Consider the following 27,270-nt stretch of genomic DNA (forward strand, 5'->3'; position numbering starts at 1 on the left):
TCAACCTTCATGTGTGTTGTTATTACTTTAAAGTTCGATTGCATATTCGCTTAATAATCATTGGTTTGATTTCTGTTACTTTGTTTTGGAAACATTTTCTTTTAATATATAATTTTATAAAATATATTATATATTTATAAGGGTTTTCCAATTCATAATCATAGTTTTGAATTTAGATTTGGTTTGATTTTAATAATCATTTCGAATGAATGCAGTAATATTTCACATACATATGTATGTATAACTATAACTATATACATATATGGGATTATAAATCACTTAGTCAAATTGGTTTAGAATCTTAAAACTATTGAAACTGGACCCAATTACTGAAGGCCTTAAAATCTTCATGTTTGACTGGAGATTGTGTCTACTAATTTTATTGTGTGATTATAATTCGATCGCAATTCATTATTTACATAGCTTTATCAATGGTAAAGCTACATATGTGTACTAACTATTCAAATAAGTCTAGAATGTGTTAATGCAAACAAGTAAAATTAAGTTGTAGTAAAAAAAACGGAAGAAATATGAAATTTTAAAAGTTAGTTACATTGTACCAATTGACTTGAAAAATTTGGAGTAAATTATGGTGTTAGACTGTCTCAATTGCCTAATTAAAGATGTGTAATAATGATGAAGTTACTTATGTTGTCGCTGATCAGGACTCATAAGGAAAATGCAGTCAATGTGCTGGTAATTGGGTTTATAATTCTCTTATGTATTCGCCTACTCTCTATTCCTTTAATAACGAGTTTCGGCATCAGAATTATGGCAAAATTGGCTGGGAAATAGGCGCTTATTAGCGGATGTCATTCAGGGTACTCAGGCATATGTTTAGTGGTAACCATGACCTGCGCTGGGTTTTAGCTGGTAAGTAAGGTTAATTTAATTTGCTAGCAGTAGCTACAGCAGCAGCAGCAGTAATGTGAGCAGGACTTTGGGCTATGTCATTTCCAAAACACTTATTGTATTTAACGCGAACGTCGGTTGTCTTTTTAATTGTTTTAAAAATGTGCGCAGTTGAATAGCAGCTGCGGAAGAGGAGGAGGAGGTGGAGGTGGAGGAGCAGCAGCAGCAGTTGTAGGATGCGGCACAAGGGGCACGAAGGACACGCACAATCACAGGCACAGACACAATCACATTCACGCGAACATACCAATACACTCACACATAGACACATAGCACATACGAAGAGAAAAAACTTGGGCAGCTGAAGAATTTTGTTGAATTTAAAAACGATTTAAAACGCGACTTACGCAATTTTCGCAGCGGTTTCAGTGGTCCTTATTAATTTTCTATTAAGCGTTTTATTGTTGCTGTTGTTTATTGCATTTTATTTTATATTATTGCTGTTTGCAGTTATTGTTGTTATTGTAGTTGTAGCAATATTTTTTTCATTATTTTTATTATTTTCCAAGATCTGCACCATCCACTATGGCTGACTATTCGAAAGCAACTGAATGCAAATCTCCAGTAGCATCGGCATGCCAACGACCACGACAGCTGCCACCCACACATCCGAATTAACGGGAGCTTTCGGTGAGCAAGGAGAAAGCTTTCACAAAAGCACAAAGTTTACCATAAAATTTATGGATAACGGAATTAGTGGTACTTTTGATTTTATTTTTTATTTGATTCGCATAGAGCGCGCAATTTCACCCTTGGCTAGTAAAAATATTTTGTTGTTTTTGACAAAATCGGATGAGCTTTTTCCAGATGAACATGCATGTGCGTGTGTGTTTCATTACAAATTAGTCCTTGAATATATAAACTTTTAATATATTGTCTATTATATATATTGTCTGCCTACTGTAATAAATAAGTATCGCTTGGAGCTAATATAGAAGTTATTCAAAATAAAAATTTCGCTATCTGATCAAGCTTCATAATTTTAGTATTAACATTTACTGAATTATCATTGATGTCTTTAATCTACATTACAAATATTGCCAAGCTTTTACAAAACTTGTTTGAATTTTATATTAATTTCCATCTTACTAAATTATTACAACAATATTGTTATTATTATTATTATTATTATTATTATTATTATTATTATTATTATTATTATTATTATTATTATTATTATTATTATTATTATTATTATTATTATTATTATTATTATTATTATTATTATTATTATTATTATTATTATTATTATTATTATTATTATTATTATTATTATTATTATTATTATTATTATTATTATTATTTAATATCCATTAATTAAATAATAATTCAATATTTTTTTCCAACGCTTCGAATTTTAACCCATTATTCAATAGTAGACTTAGTATATTGAAAGAGCACTTCTGGATGTATGTGTGACCTTCACACATACGGCAGGAAGCGACATCCTCACATATACACACATATTGACACTTGCTGTGGGGGAAAAAGCTGCCACGACCTAGACACTGAAAGCAGCGTAAACTCTAACGGAGGATTGTGGGTTGGGTTCAAAGTTTCTAGAACGAGATGTGGAGAATGGGAGACATGACTGGTTCAGGCATGTGTTGAAGCTTGCGAATCAAACAGGAAACGGAAACCGCTCTCGTTTTTTCCCGTGTTCTCAGTAGTTTTGCAATTGTTGCGTAGCCGCAGCAACAGCAGCAACCGTTGTTCATTATGGTAAAACTTTAGAGGGATTATAAAAAAAAAACATTTTAAAGCAAATGCCGCGGGGATCTGCAAGCACAGCTGTGAGTACAGCTTTTGAGAAAGTATTAAACAAGATAAAAAAAAGGATTTGTAATGAAAACATAGTTTAATTTTGCGAAATGGCTTAAGGCATTTTATTTAGCTTTTCCCATTCATTTCCACAGCCTTAGCTTATGGCTATTTTTACAATTGCAATTGTTGTTATTGTAGCTTCTGTTTTTTGCCTTTATTTGTTAGTAGTTGTTGTTGTTGGGCAAGGTTATGAATGAAAAGCTTTTTCAATGGCAATAGCATGGCTGGCTCTTCGGCAACTTTGCCGAATCGTTGGCTTAGCTGATTTTACCGAGTCCAAAAAGCTTCGTGCAATGCTCTTTTTGTGTGGGAGCCATAGGAAAACCTTGACAGGTCGTTAACAAGGCATTAAAAGGCCCCAGACAGAGCAGTGTAAGTGTTCCACGAGGGGAGCTGCCGTGCTGCTAAGCTTAGAAATTGCTGCAGCTGCAACCCGCCGAACAAATCAACTGTAAGTTTTTTTTCGTAATATCAATTATAATACTTTGTAATCTAAAGTTAGGATAAGCTTTTGTGTTTTGTAAATATATACATACATATTTAATGTTACTAAATTGTTTTTTTTTATTTACTGGTCTAAACTTGAAAGCCTTAAATTCTAAGAGAGTAGACTTGAATATCTTTGTCTGCTAATTTATAAATTAAATTGGAATTGTTTGAGTTAATATTAAGAAAACAAAAATGTATGACATTTGCAGTTGTTACTTATTAAACGTTACTCTCTTAAATCTCTGAGTCGAGCTTTTAGCCCAGACCCAAACCGCAAAAGCGCCAAGTGTTACTTAAAGAGCAATAATATTCAAGCATTATCAAAGAGACTTAAGGCTCTCTTCACATGATCGTTTCACAGCTGCTTCGTCGACGACAGCTGTTCAATTGTTTACAAACCAAGCATTATTGCAAAGAGCGCAGTAATCAGGGATTGTGAGAGAAAAAGAGAGAGCGAATAAGAGCCATACTTAATGGTGACGATCGGCAAGTTTTTTTCTTTGCCTTTAAGGTTGCGAGGGTTGGCTTCATGTTTCCCCTTAGCACAATACAATATTCTATTTTATAATAATAAACCAGAAAATAAAAAATTTACTAGAAATATTTTGAATATAGTAATCTTAAATCTAGTAAATATTGCAAATAATAGTAATTAATAATAATAAAAAAATTCAATAATAAACCATACTTAATAGTATTTCGTGAAAGTAATTAAACTAAGAAAAATATAGATTCATTTATGTAGCCCTCATTTGTATACCACATCTACCACAAACTTGTGGAGCGGCCCTCGCCGATTTTTCGTAGTGTGCGTAACGATCGCCACAATGCCTCTAACATAAAAAGTCGCCGCAGCAAGACTCGTGCAGCCAGTTGTCATTTTGGCAGCAAATGAAATCGACGTGATATCGCAGAGTTTTTGCAATACATTTTCAATTTGTCATCGCATGTTGTGGAGTGTTTTGTTCTGCAGTGTTGTGTTGTGCAGTGCGTTTAAGTAAATCGGTCTTAATGTCGCAGTGGAAAGTACATTCAAATCGAGTCTGAATCGGCAACAGAAAATATTACATAAAGAAAGCAAATCTAGCAAGTCTAGCGTGTCTTGATTAAATTATCAGCAAAATGAAGAGCGACAGGTAAGTTCGAAATACTGTAGACAAAACAAAAATCATTATTCAAATACAACTCAGCAGAAATACTAAACAGCTGTTTTCTGTTCACCAAGTTTTAGTTTATTTATGCTTTTGTTTTACACATCCATGCATATTGAGTGTTGAGTTGTTTCAACTTTGGACCGGCAAGAGTATAAGCAATCTAAGATCTAGAGTCAAACTTGTTTCCCCTTTCGATCACGATTCCCGACTTCCAATAGGGTATTACATGTGCCTGTTGCCGGGCCTTGAATTTAGATTTTTGATTAAAGCAGCGAATAACATTGATAATGACTCAAATGTGTCGTGAGTTTTGTCTGGCGCAGTGAATACAGAAGTGTAGGAATTGAAAGTACTCTCTTCAGAACAATCCAAGTCCAACATTTTGCTGATCATTCATTGTATTTTTCGTGGGGTTTTTTCTCGTTCGATTTCTTTGTCGTAAATTCAGTAAATTTATATCGCTCTTTGATCAATGATTTGCTTATTATTTATATTTATTGCACGATTTTTTTGATTTCATCAACAAAGTTGTTCCTGTTTTTGGTAGGCGTTGGTAATTTTGAAGCTTAATTAGTAATTTGTTGATAAGATAAAATGAATTCCATTGAACTCAGATTAAGAACTACGTTAGTTTGTGTGCTTTGTAGTGATCGTATAAAAAAGTGTATTTTAAAATGCAGTTCAGATGACACATTACGCGACGCAAAGTGCCTTAAATAAACAAAAAATGATTGATTTGTGATTGATATAACGGAGAAATGTCAAAGTCACAGTAAGCGAATATTTTGCATTTCATTATTGACACTTTGCATTTTTGTAAGCTCGAAACAATTCCGTTTAAGTCACTTTCAGTTTGATTAGAAAGAAGCGCAAGGAATTGATTGATTACAATTATGGCGCATGACAAAAAATCGTTGTGAAATTCAAGGCGAGCAAAATGTTCAATTTATTTTTTAATTACCAAAAACAGACAACAGAAAATTACTTTCAATTAATAAATTGTAAATTAATATCAGTACTGTTTGATATGAAAGTGATTAAACAAATTTGCCAAGTACTATTAATTAGTGCGATAAGCGAGTGGTGTTGACTGCTGTTTTGATAACCAGCTGAAGGTTTGCTTTAATATCGATTATAAAAGACAAGCAAAACAAAATACAAAATTCCCACGTTAAACAATTGTTTCGTTATCTTATACTCGTACGTAATTAAATTACGTATACGCCACAAGGAACGTCGCTGCCATGGCAACTACAGCAGCCGAGTCGAATCGCGAGGCGCTAATGATGATGAAATCAATGCGTTTATTATTAACAGGCACTGTTTGTTTCTTGTTTCTTGATTGGACCCGGGATGTCGTCTATTTATTGATACCCATTGATTGACTCAATTAGTTTGCGACGGAAAATTCATAAGTCGGCGCGCGCACAAAGTTCGTGTTGGTGTTCGTGTTGAGTACGTGTATATCACGATCTTGCTTATCTATCAATTGTCTAATTTATGTGGTCAACACGAAGCGAAACTTGTTCAATTTACACATTCAAAACGATAAGCAAACCGCGTACAACTTTCCCATTTAGATCAATCACGCCGATTATTGATTAAGAGCGAGTGATTCTTCAGTTTTCCCTCTTCGTTGGAAATTGTACTATTGCAACTTTTGGTCAGAATTCAGCATTGTTTTGGTACATTGAACCACTTTATCAGCACTTCCTGATGTTGTCGCAGACCTTTATCAATAATACCTTTGCGTCCGATGTTCAAATGGTGTTACTTTTGTTTCTCGTTCAATTGTTGCTTTTGCTATTATATGCAACTCACGATTATTTGAGTTTAGTGTGCTCAATACTGAGTTGGCTTTTCAAGGTTATCGATACCTAAAATCATGTCAAAAAGAAATTCACAAAATCAGCAATCTATACTAGAAAGTTCATAATAATTGTATTGCTACATTTTCATTACGTATCAACGTTATCTGTGATCTGTTGGCTCCCGCTAACATGCGCTTGCTATTGTTATTGTTATTGTTATTGCAAAATAACACGACTTAATATACATACAATCGAGCTAAAAATACTCGTGATAGACCTATTGCCAAATTTGACCCCTCATACGCATTTCCTTATCAACAATCATGGGCACTCATAAATATTGTAGGACTACCCGTGAAGCAAGGTGAAATCGGTCACCTTTAGCCTTGACAACCAAAAGTGTGAACATTTTGCAGCTGTTCATCACATGCAAATAAAAACAATGCATTTGACCAAAAAGTCGCAGTAACTTTATAATAATCATGTTCGCAAACCAAAATAATTACAAGCCAAAATAAAGCACAAATAAAACACAAGCACAATCGCAAAATCAAAACCGAAAACTGAAAACAAAAAAAGGTGACAGACAATTAGGCAAATTAAATAAAAACGTGTGCAAATAAATACGAATGTTATAATAAAACAAACGACGAAACAATTGTTGCTGACTATTGTTGTTGTTTTTTTTTAGCGCCGCTAGACAGACCATTGATATTGTTTCTTATCGCTCGAAAATCAAAAACAAAAACAATAACAAAAGCGTAGCGGTTTTAGGCATATGACGTATACGTAGTGTGCGCCGGCTGCGCATGGTTGATTCTCCGATTCCCGCTAACTGCAGCCGCATTGTATCGAGTTAATGAGTCAACCCAAACAAACTGAGAGTAATTGCAGCGTTTAACGGTTCATTTGCAATAACTGCAGTAATTAACAATTGCAAATGTATTCTACAACTAGACAGGAGAATCCATTTAAATGGCCTTTGGCGTTGTAAAGGGTAAAGGTTTAATCGCTTGCACAATGCTCAAGTACCCATGAAACTGGCCGCAAACTGGCAACTGGGCATTCAAACAAGTTTATGAATTATTTAGCTTAACAAACTGAACTGACCCTTAAATAACTGGCTCGGTTAATCTCACTTTTTAACAGAATATAGTATATAACTAATTAAATTCTTATCAATAATCCAAATGAATTCCGCACTTCTGTTATGTCCTTTTTAAATTGAATTTTAATTAAATGTTTGTCCTTCCCGGAAGAGGTTTTCTCAATTGACATTTTGATTTACTTAATGTACTTCATTTATTATTCGTTAGTCCCCAAATATTTTTTCCTTTTGATTTTGTAATTCAAGAATTAAAAATGCAGATTTTGGTCACGGTTAATAGAAGTGATAGTAACTATTGCTTTAAAGTTTGTTGACTTGATTGCAGTGTATCGCGATGAGTAAGCAAACTTGTTTTTCTGTTTCTTAGCAAACCGCAAAATTATTATAAATTATTTTTTAATAGAGAGAAGACATCTATCTACATATATCTGACGTCCTGACGTCATAGTAGTCAATAAGTGCGAGATTCCACACAATACCAACAAATTGAAGTTTCAATTAATCTTGTTCAATTGTTGCTTCTTTTCTTTCGCCCAACAGGGATGAGAAATACAGCAAGTCTGTGCCACAAAAGATGTCGTATTATATGGTGCCAGGTTCGGACTTTCAGTGCAAGCTGCCCTTGTCACAGCATTGTGGCCGCAAGCTGTCGACCATCGATGAGCAGGACCACGATGCGGCCAATCGCAGGGGCAAAATAAACCAGGTAAGAACCAGTATCTAAGTTCAAGTTGTACACATATTTGTTTGGTATGCCATAAATCAAATCCTGTTTTCGATGCATGCTTTTCGCTCTCTCAGTTATGCTGCCCACTCTTTCTCTATCTATCTCTCTCTGTGTTATTTGGTCTCTTTCCTGCTGATTTGCTCTCTGAGCAGCTTTCGAGCTTTGGCCAAAGCTCTGCAAAGAGCTTAAGAGCGAGCTCTTGCCCACGATGTTTCTCTTTTATAGCAACTTTCCATAGCTGCCCTTGAAATTGAACTGCACTTCCGTTTGGCTGCAGCCTTTGGGAACCCGTAGCCTTGACCAATGTCAGTATTGAACCTAGGGGACTTCAGCCTTCTCTGACGCTCTCACTAAAGTACAGTCGTGGTAAAAGAACTCTGGCTATCGAGGCATTATAATTTGCTTTCAAATCGGACCGTGTGTCATATGCTTTAATCGTGACGACAACACTGCAATTTATCTGACCACAAATCATTTAGCGATATTTGAACATTTAAATTGACAGCTGTCAGCTATCATAAACATGATTTATCAGGTTATTCAAAGGATAGAAACTAGTTGTATAAGCCCTCTACTCTATGTATTCAAAGAGTCCCCTGGGAAGTGCTAAAAATTTTGGAAAGAACAAATTTTGATTTATTTATGATAGGCGTAAATTAATTAATGATTTACAACTTCAGCAATATCAGTGCTGATTCAAAACATTTGCGAGTCTAGACGCTAGAAACCCCACAAATATTCTGAAGGACAAAATAATGATAAGATACGTAATTGAACTTTCTTCGAACGATTAGAACAGCAACATAGCATGCAGCACATGTGACAATGATGATTACACTGACAGCGAGCGGGAATTGAGAAAAATATAATTCGATGCCATGGGTAACACAATCACTCGCCTGACGTCATGCGATTCAGAAATTGAGTGTCCAGGCTGAAAGTGGGTATCGAATTGAGCCTGGCGTAGATCGTTTATTGCTATTACCTCAAATAATCAAGAGGGTCATTCGCAGTTAGTTGCATCAAATGCCTGAACACGCCAACTGTAGCCAATTGCAATATGTCGCAACTTCAATTAATGCCAATTGATACAACAAACTAGTTTCTCCATTTCCTTTGTCTTTGTCTCACAATGTAACTTATATTGTAGTATATACATTTCAATGACAATTGATATTTAATCCCTTCTTACGCCTTTGCCTTTGCAGATTCTGGCCACGTGTGCGGTGCTGCTGCTCTCTGCCGCATGTGGCATGCCCATTGGCTACTCAGCCGTGCTGCTGCCTCAACTCTCGGACAATTCCACAGAGATTCCCATAGGTCAGAGCTCAGGCTCTTGGATTGGTGAGTAGCACACTATTCCTAAGATATGAACTCGTTTCCTAAATCCTTGTCTTCTCACAGCAAGCATACACAGTTTGGCCACTCCGTTTGGTTCACTAATGTCTGGACCTTTGGCTGACTATTTGGGACGCAGGAAGACGCTCCTCGTGTCTGTGATTCCGCTCTTCCTGGGCTGGAGCTCAATGGCCATATCACAGTCGGTGAAGGCTTTGATATTTGCGCGTTTCCTCTGTGGCTTTGCCACCGGCATACTCGGCGGACCCGGCCAGGTAATGTGTGCTCCTGGGCCATGGCCAGGCGAAAAGTTCATTCACACACAAGTGCTTAAACTATTGTTCGTTCAACTGACCCATTAACCAGATTATAAAATAAGTACGGCCTTGAACCTCTGCTTAATATTGGAATACGTAAGCGATTATCAAGTTGTCAGTCAGTCAGTCAGTGAATGGGGCATGCCACATGCGGCAGTTGGCTGTCAATTGCTCACTTAATGCTATTGTGCCGACATCTGATGCTTTGCATTGTGCCTATGATAATCCGCCTGCCATAAAGTGAGCAGCATGTTTATTTATTTATCTTATGGATATGCCCATGACTTATCAAGCGGCCAAAATGATAAAGCGAAGCGGCGACAGCAACGTCATCTTTCTGGACAGTGCATTTGCATTAGCAAACGCCTTTCCGCACATTAAGTTCCGGATTCTTGACCTTAGTCTATAATAAGTTTGTTTTCATTTGACTGTCGCTTGTTGTTGCTGGGGGTGCGGAGCGAATCTCTTTCTGTTTCTCTTTTCCTTTCTCTCTCACTTTCATTCTGAAAACGTCTTTTGATGCACGTCGTCAGGCGGCAGCTGGCATTTCACAGCTGGAAACTTGTTGCGCGTGTGTCTCGTACAACAAATTTCATTAATACTCGCAGTTGCCGTGGCAGCGCAAAGATTTATGGTGTTATGATTTTTGCTCAGCATTTGCTGCTGACAAAGATTAAGATTAAGCTGCTGGGGCTGGGGCTGGGGCTGATGCTTTTGTGACCCTGTTTTCCATTCAATTTGATCAAATTGTTTGTTTATACACACTAGTCATCCTGATCATTTAGTCAGCCGGTGTGTGCCTAAAGATTAAGGGAAAGTTGACGACGTGTCGCCGGCAATTCTAGAACTTGTGCGAGGTCAAGGTTTGTTGTCTAGTTCATGACATTGCGAATAATAGAGAGCATAAATAGTTCTGGTTGTAGTTCTCTGATGTTCTTCTCTTAAGACGCAGTTAAATAATAGAGTGAGGAATGCTCAAAGACTTTTATGAATTGTTATTGTTTATACTCGAAATATTTGATTAGAAAAGTTGTGGGAAAAATTAATGTACGTTATTTGTTTTTATTAACATTTATTTTATTTTAAGACGAAAGTTTCGGGGAACTTTTATTGCTGGTTGCGGAATCTTCGACTCTTCGTTTTATCTTATTGAGGATAAATTAAAAGGGAAATTAATTGAGAAAATATTTGATGAAAGTTAATATTGCCACTGAAATTAGTTTTAGCATAGAGAATAAGTTAAGAAAGTGAAGCTTTAAATAGTTGATATAGTCATCAACGTCTTTGTAGGCTAAGAAAATAATAGTTTGTATGAGATAGTTATTCTTATTGATTGAGGAATTCCAAATCAGATTAGAGCGAATCCATCATCAAGTAGACGTAGTTCTCATCAAGCATTGATCACCTTTGCATTTGTATCATTTTCTTGATATATGTACATACATAAACTCACCTACAAATTTCCGATCTCTTGTCCTTAGGTATACATAGCCGAAACAGCGGAACCCAATTTGCGTAGTCTGCTGATTGGCGCTCCATATGTGGCCTATTCCAGTGGCATCCTGCTCGTCTATTACTTGGGATCTCTGCTCGATTGGCGCAGTGTGGCTTGGTGTGCTAACATATTGCCCACCCTCGCCGTGATTGCCATATTCTGCATACCGGAGACACCAGCTTGGCTGCTGCGAAATGGACACGACTCGCGTGCCTTGAAGGCATTAACGTTTCTGAGGGGCAGTGAGATTGGTGCTCAGAAGGAACTCAACGATATGAGGCAGCGTCTGGAGAAGGAGCGAGCCACGATGAAGTCGAATGAGAACATCTTGACGCTGTGCTGTCAGCGGGTGGCGCTTAAGCCGCTGTTCATTGTGATTTGCTTTTCACTTCTGCAGATGTTCTCCGGCACCTTCATTGTGATTTTTTACGCCATTGACATTGTGTCGGAGTTTGGAACCGGCTTCGATACCAAGCAGGCTGCAATTTGGACGGCGGCAGTTCGTGTGCTCTGCTGCATGCTTTTCTGTAGCATTTTGATCTTTGTGCGTCGACGTCTCATCATGATCATCTCGGGTATTGGATCCGGATTGTTCTGCCTGGCATTGAGTGTGTTTATGTATATACGAGTTGGTGAACCTAAAATGTCCTACGATGTCCTTGTTGCTGGCGGATGCCTTCTGGGATACATTGTGTTTAATACCGCGCTGATGGTAATGCCTGGCATAATGATTGGAGAGCTGTTCCCTGCTCGTATTCGAGGTCGCACAGCTGGCGGGGTCTTTGCTTCGATGAACGTTGCTCTATTTCTGTTTGCCAAGTTCTTTCCTACACTCCAAGCGATGCTAAAGATGAGAGGCGTCTTTGTGGTCTTTGCTGTATCCAGTTTCCTGCTCACCATATTCATGATTCTTTTTCAACCGGAGACAAAGGGGCGTAGCCTGGAGCACATTGAGGATTATTTCAATGGTGACAATTGGCTGTGGTTCAGTCGCGATCGTGGCTATAAGACAGTCAAACTGATGCCTCTGGATCAAGTTAAATATGAAAATCAAGCTTTAAATCAAAAAGCAGAGCATGCGTAACGGGCAGTATACAAGAATTCTCAAATATAATCAGTCTATACAGGGCGCTTAAGTTTCCATAGTTTTTAGTTAGTAATATGTGTAGCTTGTAATAACGCTGGAGTACCTCGTAGTTGTAATCCAAGTGTCCTTCCAGTGTTCCTTAGACATTTTTATACAAAACTCTACCAAAACAGAAACAAAACTATGTACATCCACTCAATTTCTGTAAATCAAAAAATGTGATTTTTGCAAATATGCATTAGTTTTAATAGTCTCGATATACATATATTCATACTATATGCTATGTTAAAAAAAAACTATGTAAGGAATAAAAAATATTGTATTATCAATCAAAAAACGAATGTTTATTTTTTTATTATATTTAAGTTTTGCTTTTGCAATTGCAGCCGATATCCTTGTGTTTAATATCGGTTTGCCGCCACATTTTTTACTTAGAATTGTTGTATCCCTTGTTCTTAACCTTTTTACCCATTACGTTCCTATTTTAGTTTTTATTTCCTTTTTTATTACATTTTTATTTTATTAATGTCTCGTTTTTTTTTTTACTTTAAAACAGTGGTCCGTTAATATTAAAATCTGCAGTACCGCTAAATCTTGACGGCAGTGTTGCCAGATTATTTGTTCAAGAAGAGAAAAGCTCGTTTTATGTTATCGGTCAACCGCCACACTTAACTCTGTTATGTTATTAATTCTAAAGACCGATGTTACCCCACAGACTGCTTATGTTTAGTTGTTGGGCGCCTAATTCAAATTGATAGCTTTCGGATATATACAGCAAAACCAACATGGTATTTTTTAATCAAAACAGTTTAATTAGTATTTCCATGGATTTCTTTTATAAAAAAGTGTACTTCTCTAAGAATAGGCATGTTTCTTAAATCATGTCTAGCAATTAAATTTTGACTTTAAAGTTTAATTTTATATAATATTATATATCCAATTTTCTTTACAAGAAAAGTAGTTGAAACTTATACATATTAACCTATTCTGGTAAAAGTTACAATCTAGTAGTCGAAAAGTCTCTGTTTATATCCAATAGGGCACAAAAAAATGGGATTATTTTTTGTTGTTATAGTTTTTATGATCATGCTTATTTACTAAAAAAATATCTAACATTTGAAAATTTTTTCATAAAATGTGAGTTTGGATGCTGCAGTTTTGTTATCTCATTTTATAAAATCAATATTAGCTTTGTTATATTCCCTATGAATTGTCTACATATGTACCAGGTACATAAAAGCCAAGCACATTCAACTGTAAGAACTCTTGTGTATATAAACTAAAAACCCCACGCGACATTTAATTTTTAATAGACTTCTCAGCAGGGCTTGAGTTATACAACGAGTACTCTGAAATTAATTCCACTCAGTGTAAATAAAAGCAGTATTTTTTTGTTGTACTCTGTGCCCAGAAATGTTCACAAAAAGTATTTTTTGAAGGGTCGTTGAGTAGAAGGTTAGGCTATAACTGGCTCATTGTATAGCATAAGGAATTACTGTCCGCCAATGTGCATAGTATATTTAATACATTATTACTACTCTGTATACCTTCTGCTGTTGGCTGCACAGTGTGCTAATAAATTGTATAATTCCCTTTTTTTTTGTGCTGGCTCGTGCCGAGTATTTTCTTTGTGCATTCTTTGTGGGGCGAGAATGAGTTAAAGGGGCAAAACGACAGGGAATTTTGCTGGTGGGTGGACACTAGGACACTAGCTGGAATGCGGGAAAAAATTGCTGCGGCATACCGGAAACGCTTCAAGTTGCTGAGCTCATTCGTCTCTGCGATTTGTTGGCATTTTAACGCGCTCAAGCACCGACCAATAAGTTAGTTGCGTGTGGGAAATGCAGGACTAAAGGATACCCTGTATTTGACAAAGGTTAAGCGCAGACTTTCTTAGAGCAAAGACATTTCAGTAAGTAATAATCAATTTCAGATTATTTATTCACATTTAACTCTATACGTTAGTCGAGCATTCCACAAATGATGAGAAAAAGAACATAAGGTAGCCTGGCCTGCAATTGTTCAGAGCTGCTCGTCAGCTGAGTGCAAGTGGCTGAGAGGAGAGCAGCGCGAGGATGTTGACTGCTCATGCAATGATAAATGAAGTTTTAGTGGCTTTTGACCCATTTAATAAATTGTTAAAGTTGAAAAATGTGCAAGAATATAGTAAACTTTTATATAGCCTGCGTCTATATGTATGTACATATTTTTCTTGTTGTTGGATTTTACTGTTGCTACAGTTGTTTGTTGTATTTGTTGTTGTTGTTGGAATTAGGGTTAATTTAAAAGTTGCCATTGCGCCGCTTCAGCGCTGCTGCTGCTGTTGCTTGCAACACTGACCCATGGACTGAGAGTGCAAGTTGTATTTGCATTTGTTGCTGTTCTTGTTGTGCCAAGTTGCCATGTTGCAAAGTTTATGCTGCCCCACTTTTTGCAATGGCAAAAGTTGCGGAATTTTAAATAATTTTGTTAAATTGCATAACGTGCCATGTCGTCCAGCTCATCCTGGTTGCAACTTGCAACCATGCCACTTACTTGCTGTTGGCCTCATCCAAGCCGGGCACAAACTTTAAACTTGGCTGCTTATTAAGTTAGTGGCGTGGCGACAGTTTACAGTTAATGTGATTATATGCCATTAGCAATTGCTGCCCTTTAAATGTAAGTCCTCCCTACACACTCTTCCTCAATCTTTTTTTACCATCTTGTGGTAAAAATATATGCACAATAAATAAGCTTAGGTTGGCATACGGCGCGGAGGCCAAGAGGCTCTGCCATTCTTGAGCTATAATAAGCAGCATAAAAAAGGCTTTTTGGCAAGGGTCTATTAGAGCCAGCCAAAGCCCAGAGCCAGAGCCACAGCCACAGTCAGAGCCAAAGAGACTGACTACAGCAGATCCTTGTCCAATATACGACTATGCGGTGGGTGTGTGTGTGTGTGTGTGTGTATGTTCCATCTAAAGCTATATAAACAATTTTCTATTATGCAAAAATAACAAGCAAAACAACAATAATAACAACTACAATACATTTTTGCATAAGAAAGCTCGACTGAAGTTGAAGTATAGCCAAAGCAGAAGCAACTCTCTTACTCGCTCTTCCCTCTGGCCCCGCTCTTTGTGCACAGATGTGCGAAGCTGAGAGGCTTTGACGATGCCCTATAAGAATATACACTCGAACTTGTGAAGGCAGCGCTAACCTCTAGTTCAGCTTCAATTTTATTCGTGTCCACTCTTTGAAATATATCGCTGTCTTTGTGAGAGAGTCTTCGCAAGGTATTTCCGGTATCGATAATAGCATTATATCGATAATATCGTAATCTATCGACATGATGATTGGTATTTTTTAAATGAGGAAAACAATTAATTAGAAATGTAAATATATGTAAGTGTATATAATATATAGCGATATTTGACTATAATTTTTATGTTGTAAGAAAGTTTAAATACAGGAAATAAGTAAGTACACTATTTGCTTAATTCTCTATTATAAGTTTAGTATACAGATTATACTTTCTTCAAGCATGGCTTATAGCTTGTTACTAGAATTATGCTAATTCTTTTGGCTTAGCTTTTAAAAGCGTTATGCAACTTGCGAATGTCGTGGCGAAAGCGTCTTAGCGCTGAGATGCCTTGCTCGTAATTAGATAATGTCTGACTCTTTTACTGCGTTATATGCAATACGACCACGGCCGCTAACTAACCAGTGAAACCAAAGATACCTCTATGACCGAGTTGATGTGCGCAGTGTAGCAAGAACACACACACTGAGACACACCCACAGCAAGACGCACCAAGAATATTGCAGAGGCAACATTTGCCAGTGAAGCCAAAAGAAGAGCAGCAGACGGCACTGAGACGGGGCAGCCACAACAGTGTATAATGTTAAGGAGCAGCCAGCGCACACCATTCGTATCCTGCCCCTCCCTTCGTCTGGATCCACGGGCTGCTGCAGCCACAGGATGAAGCAAAAACGCAGTTGTCGCTGGGTAGCGAAAAGTGCTGAGCATAAATAAGACATTTGCGTGTGTAAGCACACAGCAAGAGCAACAATAGCGCAGAGCGAGAACCACAGCAACAACATCGACTTAAAATAACTCTACACGCAACATTGAAATGTGGTGAAGTTGGCAAGGACAACAACAGCAACAACAATAGCAACAAAGGAGAAACAAGGAGAAGGACGACCGCAGGCGCTGCGGGCTGAAAGACAATAATTTCAAACTGCTTTCAAAGCAAAGTCGCCAGCAAAAGTAATGCGAAATGCAAAGTCATCGCACCACCCACACATACATACATACATACACATACATAGCAAGTGGTTGCAGTTGATCCACTCACCCAGCCAGCTCCACCCCAACGATTGTTGTGATTTTGCATACGCTTGACAAAAGGGTATTCTAACTTGATCAACCATAAAGTGAAACATCTTTAAATATGGATTAAATCAAAATTAGAAATTACAAAACTCCGATTAAGTTTCAACAGCTTTATTTATAAGAATTGTTAAATTTCAGAAAACATTTGTTGATATTAATCTGACAAAAATGTGTTTTTAAATTATTTATCCAATGAATCAGACAGATTCATTAGCAGTATCCACACAGAAAAATGTGTTAGTCAGGAACAAATTTTTGAATCATAATGAAATGGTATCAACATTGAAATTCTAAATTAAGATCCTACACTATTCTACAATATTTCTTGAGAATTCAAGAATGCTAAATCTTAAAAATTGAATCCAGAAGGAAAAATGTTCAATCCGAAGAAATCATCGAATAATTTTTGATTGGATATTAAGAATTAAAACTGTTTTTAATTTTTTTCTATGTGCATTTGAAAAAAGTCTTGAAATTAGATCCTTTCTTATCTGATCTGGAAATTGAAATCTTGTGTAAAGAACTTTCAAAAATGGAACTCATGTTTCAAGAAATTATTTTTCAGATTAAAAAGCTTTCAAATTCCAGATTTTGTTTCTGGACTAAAGAATATAAACGTTTATTCAGATGTTTATTGTTATTTTCTCTCTTCTTTTATTTACAGTCTGTCTGTTTAACAATGTTTTGACTCTTAATCATTTGCTGGATTTTTTCTGTCAGTTTGTAAGTAATATTTTTATTATTTACGATTTCTAAATAACAATGTGGTTTATTATTGTTAAAAATGTAGTTATATTATTATTATTTAAAATAAATTCAGTAATTCAAAAAGAGTTTAGTGTATTAAAAATGTCGCTAAGCCGCACAATTTGTTGATTGTTGTTATTTTGTTGTTTTGTGTTGCTCTCGAGTAGGGACAGCTCGTGCACATGCATTTATTTAAATTCCTTTTGTCAGTATGTGTTGTTTGTGTGTGTGTGTGTGTGTGTGTGTGTGTGTGTGTGTGTGTGTGTGTGTGTGTGTGTGTGTGTGTGTGTGTGTGTGTGTGTGTGTGTGTGTGTGTGTGTGTGTGTGTGTGTGTGTGTGTGTGTGTGTGTGTGTGTGTTGCATGTTGCCTCATTTTGCCAATGTATTCATTGTCTGTGAAATTGTTGTGCGGCATGCCGGCGCATAATGTCTTTCTTCAGCTTGTGCTCCAGCTCCAGTACTACTTTGAGTATGGGACTCACGATTTCCCATTCTGACTGCAGTTTGCGGTTTTTAACTTGTGACAGTTTTAAGTGGCTGCCGTTTGTCTCCCACGTTGGATTTCAGCTCGCAGAATATATCCATACATATTACTCTTTTGACTTTCAGCTTCTGAGATTTGCACAAAATTTAATGTTTCTCATTTGTGCTACCCCAATTTAAATTCACCTGCTGACTGCAGCTACACTGATCACATTATTTAAGATTACTTTCAATTTGATTGCGTTGGAGGTTCTTAAATGGAGCAGAAAAATTATCGTTGTTCAAGTTAAATTAATGTAAGACAACGAAAGGATTTAATGATAGAGCAGATATTAATATATTCTTACCTAAAACCTAGAAAATATTTAGTGCATTTTAATTTCACTATCAAATATGTATAGGTTAATTTGATTTATTATTTAAAGTAGGAAGTAAGAAACCTACGGTCGGGTGTGATCGATTGTGAGATATCCGCAATCCATTTTCAATAAAAGCAAAACAATGCAAAATATACTAGGAATGCTATTGCATTCAAAATATACAATATATTACAAAATTTACTAGATTACTTACCAAAGCAACTGAACTAATTTCTTAAATAAACCCTTTTACCCTATGTGTAACGGATACAATAACATATGAATTTAATTCCTATCAGAATTTACTTTAACACAATTATCCTCATGAATAAGACTTAAAAGACTTTTTTAAATTAATTTTTTTGCTTAAAATAAATGAATATGCTATGGAGTTGTACCATATATAAATAAAATGAAGTGATTGAATAACATACGTCAAAATATTTTGGAGCGGTTTAGAAAGTATTAACCCTCTAAGATCTAAGCGTGTCATCGTACAATTTGTAATATTTAGAAAAAGAGAGGTCGTTATATCGTTTAAAATATATTTGAAAGTTGGCATTAAACATATGATATTTGATTATTTCCACCTGTCGATTCTTACAATAGGTTAATAGAATCGCTAAACATTGTAATATTTGTGATTATAGAGTATATTTAAAATTAATAAAATAATAACATTATCTTAGTTTTTTTTCTGTTAAGAAGAGTTAATTCGGCATTTACTTCTACGATTCTACGGCAAACTGTGAATTCCATTAGACTTTGCATAGTTTGCTGACTTCTCAGTCTGCTGCGTAAGTGGAGCAGATTCAAACGGCTTTCATCTTTGAGCAGTGATACTAATGCAACGACAACAACAAAGCACTACACTTTAGGTCCTTCCGGAACACTGTTGGCATCACTTCCCGAACTCCTTTCAGCCTGTTGGCATTCAATTTTCAATCATGTCTCGGGTTGTATTGCATCGTCTTTAATGGCCATTTGTGCGTTGTGTTTGCCATAGAGTGGTCTCGTGACCCATTTGGTTGCTTTATATCGTGCATCAGTCCATTGTCATTATACGGCCTTTTGCCGTCCTACACCTGCTGTTTGCCATGTGCCACGCCCACTAGGGCGCCTCTAAAGAGAGAGGCGAGTCTTTGCTTATGCCTTATGCCTGATGCCTCTGAAAAAGTTTTCTGGCGCTGCCATCAACCTTTGGCTTTTGTTGCTGGTGACAAACAAAAGGAAAACAATTTTCATGCGTGCATGGCAAAAATCAAAGGAAAATTCACACACACACTGGCACACACACTTAGTGAAAGATGGAACACATGCAAGGCGAACAACAATGCCTATCTGCGAGATAAGAAAACAGCACTAACATCAACTCAAAGCAATTTCCAAGTGCTGCACGGCACAGGTAAAATGTATGGACCCGATTCAGGATTTCTCATGCTCCAGCTCCCAAGACACTACAAAACCAGCGACACTCTGCGCCTAAGTGGCTGCTCTGAGTTTTTTCCTGCACCGTCTATTGTTGGCATACTCTGCCAATTTATGAGACTATGACTGCGTTAAAGGCAACATGCAACAAACAGATGGCATATTAAGCTTGCTCTGGAAATAGATTTAATGCCTCGTTTCTACAAATTCGGGGTTTTCTCGGTTCTTTTCCATACAGTTCAAATGTTTCATTTGCTCCATGTAAATATCCATACAAAAATCGGGTTTTCTTCGTTCGTGAGCTAAGTGAAAATATTGATATCAAACGTAGATATATCGAACACACTTTTTGGGTATATTTTCTCAGTCACGCGATATTTTATCGACTTGAAACCGAAATGGAGTTCACTATATCAAAAATTTATTCTAAAAATGGGTGCGAAGCTATGCAATTTGCAATAAATATTTTTGAAATCATTGAGTTTCAATTATTTGATGATTTTGATTGCTCTTTCGTTGATAATTTGGTGGTAAAAGTTTGTTTACATTCTGCGCAGCTCTTTTGCATCAGAGCAACCACATTAAGAAATTTACCGTTGCACATTTGTTTCCCATTCGTGGCTGTGGAAACGCCAAAAGGGAACTTGATCAAATGTGAAAGATCTAAGTGGCTGTGGAAACGGGCATAAGCATCAGATGTAGTTAAGTTCATAAACTAAAGTAACACATTACTATAGGTTAAGTATTTTTCCATTTGTCCAAATATGTCGATTTATTGTCATATATCGATGACAAATATCGATGACATGTCGGTATGGGATATCGATGACATTAAGAGGTGAGTCGCATAGAAGCCTCAAAAGTGTACAGACATGCATTGAGCACTAAAAATGTAGAATTAGTTTATAAGCGTTTTCTAATAATTATACGTTTAAAGTAAATAAAATAAAGATACTCGGAATTTTACCTGACATCCTTTTTAAAGATCATTACAATTATTTCATACCTTCTCCAATTTTTTAATAGTATGTTTTAAAACAAATTCTCTAATGTCATTAATTTTTGCTCTTTTCTGCATTAAAATTTCTTGAATGATAGTTGGAAATATATGTTACTAATTGTAATTAAAATTAATATTAAGGAACACATCCATCAATTAGAAATAATAATGACAAGGAAGCAATAAACTATATATCCATTTAGTTTTTCATTAATTTATATTATATTCTTTCAATTATTCAAAGTTTCAGGGACTTTTAGTTTGTTGTTAGAAGCTTAACAAACTTTATCAATATTGTGACAGTTTATCTTATGATAAACCATTTACTGAACAACAATAACTTTAATCTCTCTGTCTTTGGATCTCAAAGTGAACATAAAAAAAACCTTATAAAGAGTATCAACATTTCGTTTTAGTAGCATTTGTACACTTCTTCCATTTCATGTTAGTTGTTGTCATCTGCAGACAAGCGAAGCTTTTGTTATAAGCTAGTCGGGAGCTAGTCGCTATAAGCCATTTTCCGGCTGGTTGAATGACACGACAGAAATTACGTATACGTATATATATTACGTAGCCATATATTGCATACACATACGAATTGTACACCCTAATATTTGCCAGGCGAAAGCAATTAGCAAAGGGTGTAGACTGAGGACTGAGAACTAAGAAGATGGTACTCGTAGACAAGTAGCCTCGATTTCAACGAGCTCATTAAGCGTTTAAGCATAAATGCCAATGGCACGCTAATTAACACAGAAGCTGAAACTGGAGATGGACATAGAAAGGGAAGAGAAGGGGAAATGGAAATGGAAGTGGAGGGAAACTGGAACTTGCGTCTTGGCATTTGCCACTTGTCCAAAGTCGAAGCAAGTTGCCAGCTTGAAAGTCGATGGGAATGCCGCGTTGTCCGTTGTCCAGATTTGTGGCAAACGCTTCGCCCACCTGGCAAATGCTTGTCGAAACTTTTATAATTATGTTCGAGCTATGGCAAAAGTTTCAACGATGCCGGCGTCTGCTCATTTCTCAATTCTTGCCCAAGTTTAGATGCAGTGAAAGTTTTCTTTTCCTCTTTTTTTTAATACCCTGCAAGTTTGAAAATGAACTAAACGGTAATGCTGAGCTGGTTTTTAGATTGCTTGCAAGTCAAATGTGATGTGAAGTGTTTAGAAAGTATATTTATATATTATATCGTATATTTAATTTACTATTTGCTTTTCTTTCATTCAATGTCAAGGGTATTTCAGATTTGCTCCTTTGATTTTATGCTCTATTACAGTTACCGCTGCGGCTGTGTCTCTGGCACTTTTTAACTTTTACAAGTGGCTGTACAGTGGGCGTGAGCGTGGGCGTGGCCAAGTTGTCAGTTGCTAGTGGCTAGCTGTGGGATGTTGGATGCCTACAACAAGTTAATTATGCGCCGTGCGCTTTGCTGCGTGCGGCAGCACTTCCGGTTTGCTTGACGCCACTTCCGATGCGTCCAAGGAAATTAAAAATGTCGCTGCGACACATCAAGGAGGCTCGTTAATTAAACGACGCCGCAACAACAAGCAATAATGAGCAATGTGCCATGTCCCATTGGTCACGTCTCATGTCCACCATTCGCTGTCCTATGTCCTTGTGTCCTGCTGGAGAATGTTGCCTCATTTTTTAATCAATTAAAAACGCCACTTAAAATCGCCAGGCGCCAGCAACTATTTTCATGTTTCGATGTGTTTCACTTGTCGCCACTTGTCCATTCAGCCTACAACACCTGCCCCGCTTCCCGCTTCCCCTTCCCTGTCACCTATCACCCATCACCCATCACCCGCTTTCCATTGCTCAACACTTGCCACTTGCCGCAAGCAATTATCGAAAATTTAATTAAAGCGCCAAGTGTCACAAGGAGCAATACCTTGTGTTTGCATGTGTGTGTCCCCAATGTGTGTGTGTGTGTGTGTGTGTTGGCCTATATTAATGTTAACGCTTTAATGCATCATTAAGTGACTGCAACGCATACTCCATACTTGGTCAGCCTGAACGCTTGAGAGACTTTACACCGTTTTCTCGCTTGTGTTTTCGCTTTCATTTCGCAGCGCGAAAAATTGCGTTATTTCATTTTAAATTCATTGCAAAGAGCTGCAAAGGAAAGGGAAATAAAAACTTTTTGATTTAAGGTAAATATATTGGAAAATATAAAATGTAACTGGACTGGTTTGAAGGTTCTTTTTAAAAACTTTATGCAAACATAAGTGTTCAAGCATGAACATGAAGATCAGAGTTTACCGAATTAGCCTAAGTTATATATGAGTCACCAAAGTTGTTGTAAATACGTATATCACCAATGTTGTTTACAGATCATAATAAATACTGAACATCTAACATATCAGATCATAAAAAAGTGAACTTTACATGAACTTCCTTAATATGAATATGCGGTTTGGTCCAAATAAGTTTTCCCTGTGTTGTTATAGTACGCTTTTTTTCTGCTGTATTAGTTTAATACTTAATAATGAAATAGTACAAAAAAAGAAAAGAAAATTAATAAATAAATAAACAAAAAAGTTTATCCAACTATCAATGTGTTGTGGCATATCTACGTGAAAATGCTTATGTGTTGCATTACATCGATATAAATATAGAAAAAGGTTGCTCTACCCTAGTGGTCCGCTAGAGATAAGAAATTAAATTATTACCTCTAGTTGTAATCCTGACTAATTTTCTGACTCAAAAACAAACTTTGTGAATTAGCTTACGATATTGCTCAATAATGTTTATGGCAAAACTATATTGTAACTGTCAGAGTTTCAAGACACACCTTTTATACCTTATGCAAATACAGTAGATTCCGGTTATAGCGACTTTCAAGGGACCGACGATTTTACGTTGTTATACCCGGAAGAGGCACTAACCGAAAGGAGCAAAATTAATTTTTGTTTTTTTTTATGGTTACCATATTCGTAATAGGTTTTTAAGATAAAACAAATTAATTTTTAAACAAAACAACAAAATTTACAAATTCAATTTAATAGCATGGTGTTTCCATAATAAATCGTATAGCTGCATGTTCCTCAGCATAAGCTAAGGCGTCAGTTAAAACTAACAGAGAGTAGTGAGAATGTAAGAACCTTCGTGTCGCTCCTACGCACACAAGCAAGAGTGTCAATCACTAATAAATGCATACATTTATGACAGCGTCGTTGGCATTATTTCGCTGTATTTTTATTATTTATTTTATTTTTCGTCGCAATATCCGGTTGAATTGTGAAAAATTTCGTCAGTATAAGCGGTTCGTCGCTAAAAAGCGGAGATGTACTAAGCGGAGGCCGTTTCATATAAGTTTGTATGGGGACCAACCAAGCCATCGAGTTTTCGTCGCAATAACCGGACGGACATTATAAGCGGAGTCATTATAACCGGGTTCTACTGTATAAACTTTAAATAACTTTTGACCAATCTTTTGTTTTACTAAACATCTCAATCAAGGAAATTAAAATTTGATATTTTTTATAATGTTTATGAAATTAAATTTGTTGTACCTTACGCAAATTTAAATAGTTAAAATAAAAACTATATTCAACTGTGAACGTCACTTTTCATATTATTTAAGTTCTCTTAATGCACTTACAACATTTGTTTACTCAAAATCAAAGTTTTCTTATTAATATGTCAGTCTGTTAATTTAAAAATTGTGCTACGAATAGCAACATCAACAGCAACAGTATCTTTAAGTGCAGCAGACTCGATGACAACTTTCGGCAATTAGCAAATTTTTAACTAAATCATGTTTCAATAAACTGCAAACCAATTGTGTCTTGTCAAACATTGAACAAGGAAAATGCTCTTAAGTAAACGAAATTCCCAGAGAGCAAATTCGTTCATTTCACACACTTCACTTGACAAGGACTTTGGTAGAAGGATGGCCTCCGGTGCCTGTGTATCTTCTGACCAATGGGAGTCCGAAGTGCTTCGACTAAATTGAAATGCAAGTTGTCGCCGTTGGTGATGAAGATTTGGCAACGTTGTTGTTGTTGTTGCTGTTGCTGTTGTTGTTGACAAATGCAAAACCATTTGCCAAATAAATAAGCAGCTCAACGTAAATAAATATGCTTTCGCCACGCGCATTTACACTCAATAAAGATGCTGCTGCTGTTGGAGCTGTGCTGAAGATGAAGCTGAAACTAGACAGAGGGTGGACAGAGGGAATGGGAACGGGAATGGGAATTGCGATGACGATGCTGAGCTGTGCTGTGCGCCAGTGAAAGGATAAGTCTGGCAATGCCAAGCATAAAAATTGTATTTTAATGCGCGCGCATAAATAACACAAACAGGACACACCGACGGGGATTCACACACGCTCACATAGACAGGCGTCCTTTGCCATTTTATCAAATGGCGAAATCCAAAGCTGGAAGCCAAAGTCGCTGTCACTAATTTAGTAGGTTTCCGTGGCCATGCCGAAAATCAACAGGAAGCAAACATGGAAACGCTGAAAGACGTCGACGACGTCGACGACGATGATGATGATGATGATGATGATGATGATGATGATGATGATGATGATGATGATGATGATAGCAACACCGTTTAGTGACTGTGCCACGCCTCGCTGCACAGTCGGTGTTGACAAGCAATAGCCAAAAAATAGAAAGAAGAAATGTTATGAAAATCGAAGAGAGAAAGAGTGAGTGGGGGCGAGAAATAAACACAAAACGATTGCCCACATTCAGTCCCAGCTGAGCGTCTTCATCATCAGGCGGCATATGTTACCATTGGCTCCGACATTGGCTACAGCATCTATCCTGGGCGATGGCAATGGCGATGGCGATGCGATGGCGTCGGCGTTAGGTGCTCATCAATAAAATCATCGAGGTCATTAAGTGGATTAACTGCAGCCCATCAGAAGCATGTGGTGCCGCAGCACAAACGCAAAATGCCAAATACGCACAGAGTCAACGAGCTAACAGAGATACACGCACACCCACACACCCTTACACACCAACACACACATACACCCGAATACATATGTTACACTCATACACACACACACACACACACAAATGCCGACACTAAGAAATGGTCGTCATCTTTAGCTTTTGCTTTACACTTTGCACTTCATAACAGACAATGGAATGGCACAGTGGACAAAATGCTATTTTATGTGAACAAAAAAATTTAGAAAATATAATCACTTAGTAAAAATATTGTACGCAGATGGAACATAGTTTTGGAACTGAAAGGAAATTAAAATCTAAGAAAAGAAAAAATTAACTAATCAAAACAAATAAGAAAGTTATAGTCGAGTGTGCACGACCAAAACAGTTCGGTATTCATTTAAAAATATATGGGTAATTCCATGACGGAATTTGTCCCATGCAAGACTCTTTACATTGAAAATAACATAAACTTAAACTATTTTAAAAATAAAAAAAGGTTATTTTTATAGCTCTAGATAAATACTTTAATTAGAGCTAAGAATGGTTTTGGAATTTTCTTTCTGTTTTGTTTTCTGTTGTGATTATTGCAAAAATTAACCAATTCGTACGCAAAACCAAAAAAATTGATCGTAAAACAGAATAAGTTCCTAAAATCAATCTTAGCTCTAAATATAGTGCTTATCTAAAGCTTTAAGAATAACATTCACTTGCTTTTAACATGGTTTCAGTTTATGTTATTTTCACTATAAAGAGTCTCGCACGGGACAAATTCCGTCATGGAATTTCCCATATCCAATTAATGTACACAAAAATACTAAAAATATATTTATAGAGTACTAAATTCACAATGATATATTCCAAGATATACCAGAGTGTCAGAAAGTCCAAGCAACTAAGTCACAAACAAAATAGGCTTTATTGCCATAAAAAATAATTTCTCAAATAACTTCTAAATTTTTTATTTGATCGCATCCAAATTTTGCGGGTAATGGGTATAAAAAGCTTTAGTTATCTACAAAAATCAATTACTCACATGGGATGTGGTGAGTGACCACGCTGAATAATAATATATAAAGTTGGTCACACAGAAGTAAAGATTGTTTAGTTTTTATTTATCCATTTGTGTGGCAATGCCACAAATATTTAACAAATTCTTCCATATAATTTCTTTCTATGATCTTATGATCTTGACTTTATTGTGTCCAAATTTAACTTATTATTCACTTTTTTATATTGTTCATTCCACCTCTAGATATAATAATCAATTAACATTGTGCTTTGTGTATTTTGTGAATTTCTGATTGATACTTAATTCAATTTGATATTTTTTTTTTTTTTGGTTTTATAGTTTTTGCCAATTTGTACTTACTTTTGCCCACTGTATAAATTTTCCACAACTTTGTGTGTGTATGTGAGAGTATGTCAGTTGGTTTTTTCTTAGCAAGACAAAGAAGCAGCAGCAGCTTGTCTTGCCCTGGTTCCTGTTGTTATTGACATGTACGAATTAGGTTAAATTTATTTACTGTCAGTTCAGTGAACTGCAAATGGTTTTAGTTTATTAAATTTGGCCGAAGGACCCGACTTGGCAATCTGTTTTAAGTTTGTTAAATGCCAAAAAATCAAGATTACTATCTGAGTTGACTGGATCGTTAAGCTTCATAGCATCGGCAGCTTTTAACTTTTAGTTTAAACCGAAAGCGGCA

The 27,270-nt window shown here is 36.4% G+C and overlaps 1 protein-coding gene across 1 annotated transcript; it reads left to right on the plus strand.

Moving 5' to 3' along the window:
- Window positions 1–4,103: 4,103 nt before the first annotated feature.
- Window positions 4,104–12,599, plus strand: LOC133842624 (facilitated trehalose transporter Tret1-2 homolog). The gene is made up of 5 exons (XM_062275806.1): window positions 4,104–4,361; window positions 7,839–8,004; window positions 9,234–9,369; window positions 9,430–9,638; window positions 11,162–12,599. Exons 1-5 carry the CDS (start codon window positions 4,348–4,350, stop codon window positions 12,257–12,259), a joined length of 1,623 nt encoding a protein of 540 aa, XP_062131790.1. The 5' UTR covers window positions 4,104–4,347; the 3' UTR covers window positions 12,260–12,599.
- Window positions 12,600–27,270: the final 14,671 nt, after the last annotated feature.

This window comes from Drosophila sulfurigaster, chromosome 3 (assembly GCF_023558435.1).
Source record: "Drosophila sulfurigaster albostrigata strain 15112-1811.04 chromosome 3, ASM2355843v2, whole genome shotgun sequence".
Lineage (NCBI taxonomy): Eukaryota > Metazoa > Arthropoda > Insecta > Diptera > Drosophilidae > Drosophila > Drosophila sulfurigaster.

Excerpts from the sequence above, each read along its gene's own strand:
- LOC133842624 (XM_062275806.1), top strand. Across the intron at positions 9,370-9,429 it reads GAGCTCAGGCTCTTGGATTG|CAAGCATACACAGTTTGGCC; the intron begins GTGAGTAGCACA and ends GTCTTCTCACAG. Across the intron at positions 9,639-11,161 it reads TACTCGGCGGACCCGGCCAG|GTATACATAGCCGAAACAGC; the intron begins GTAATGTGTGCT and ends TCTTGTCCTTAG.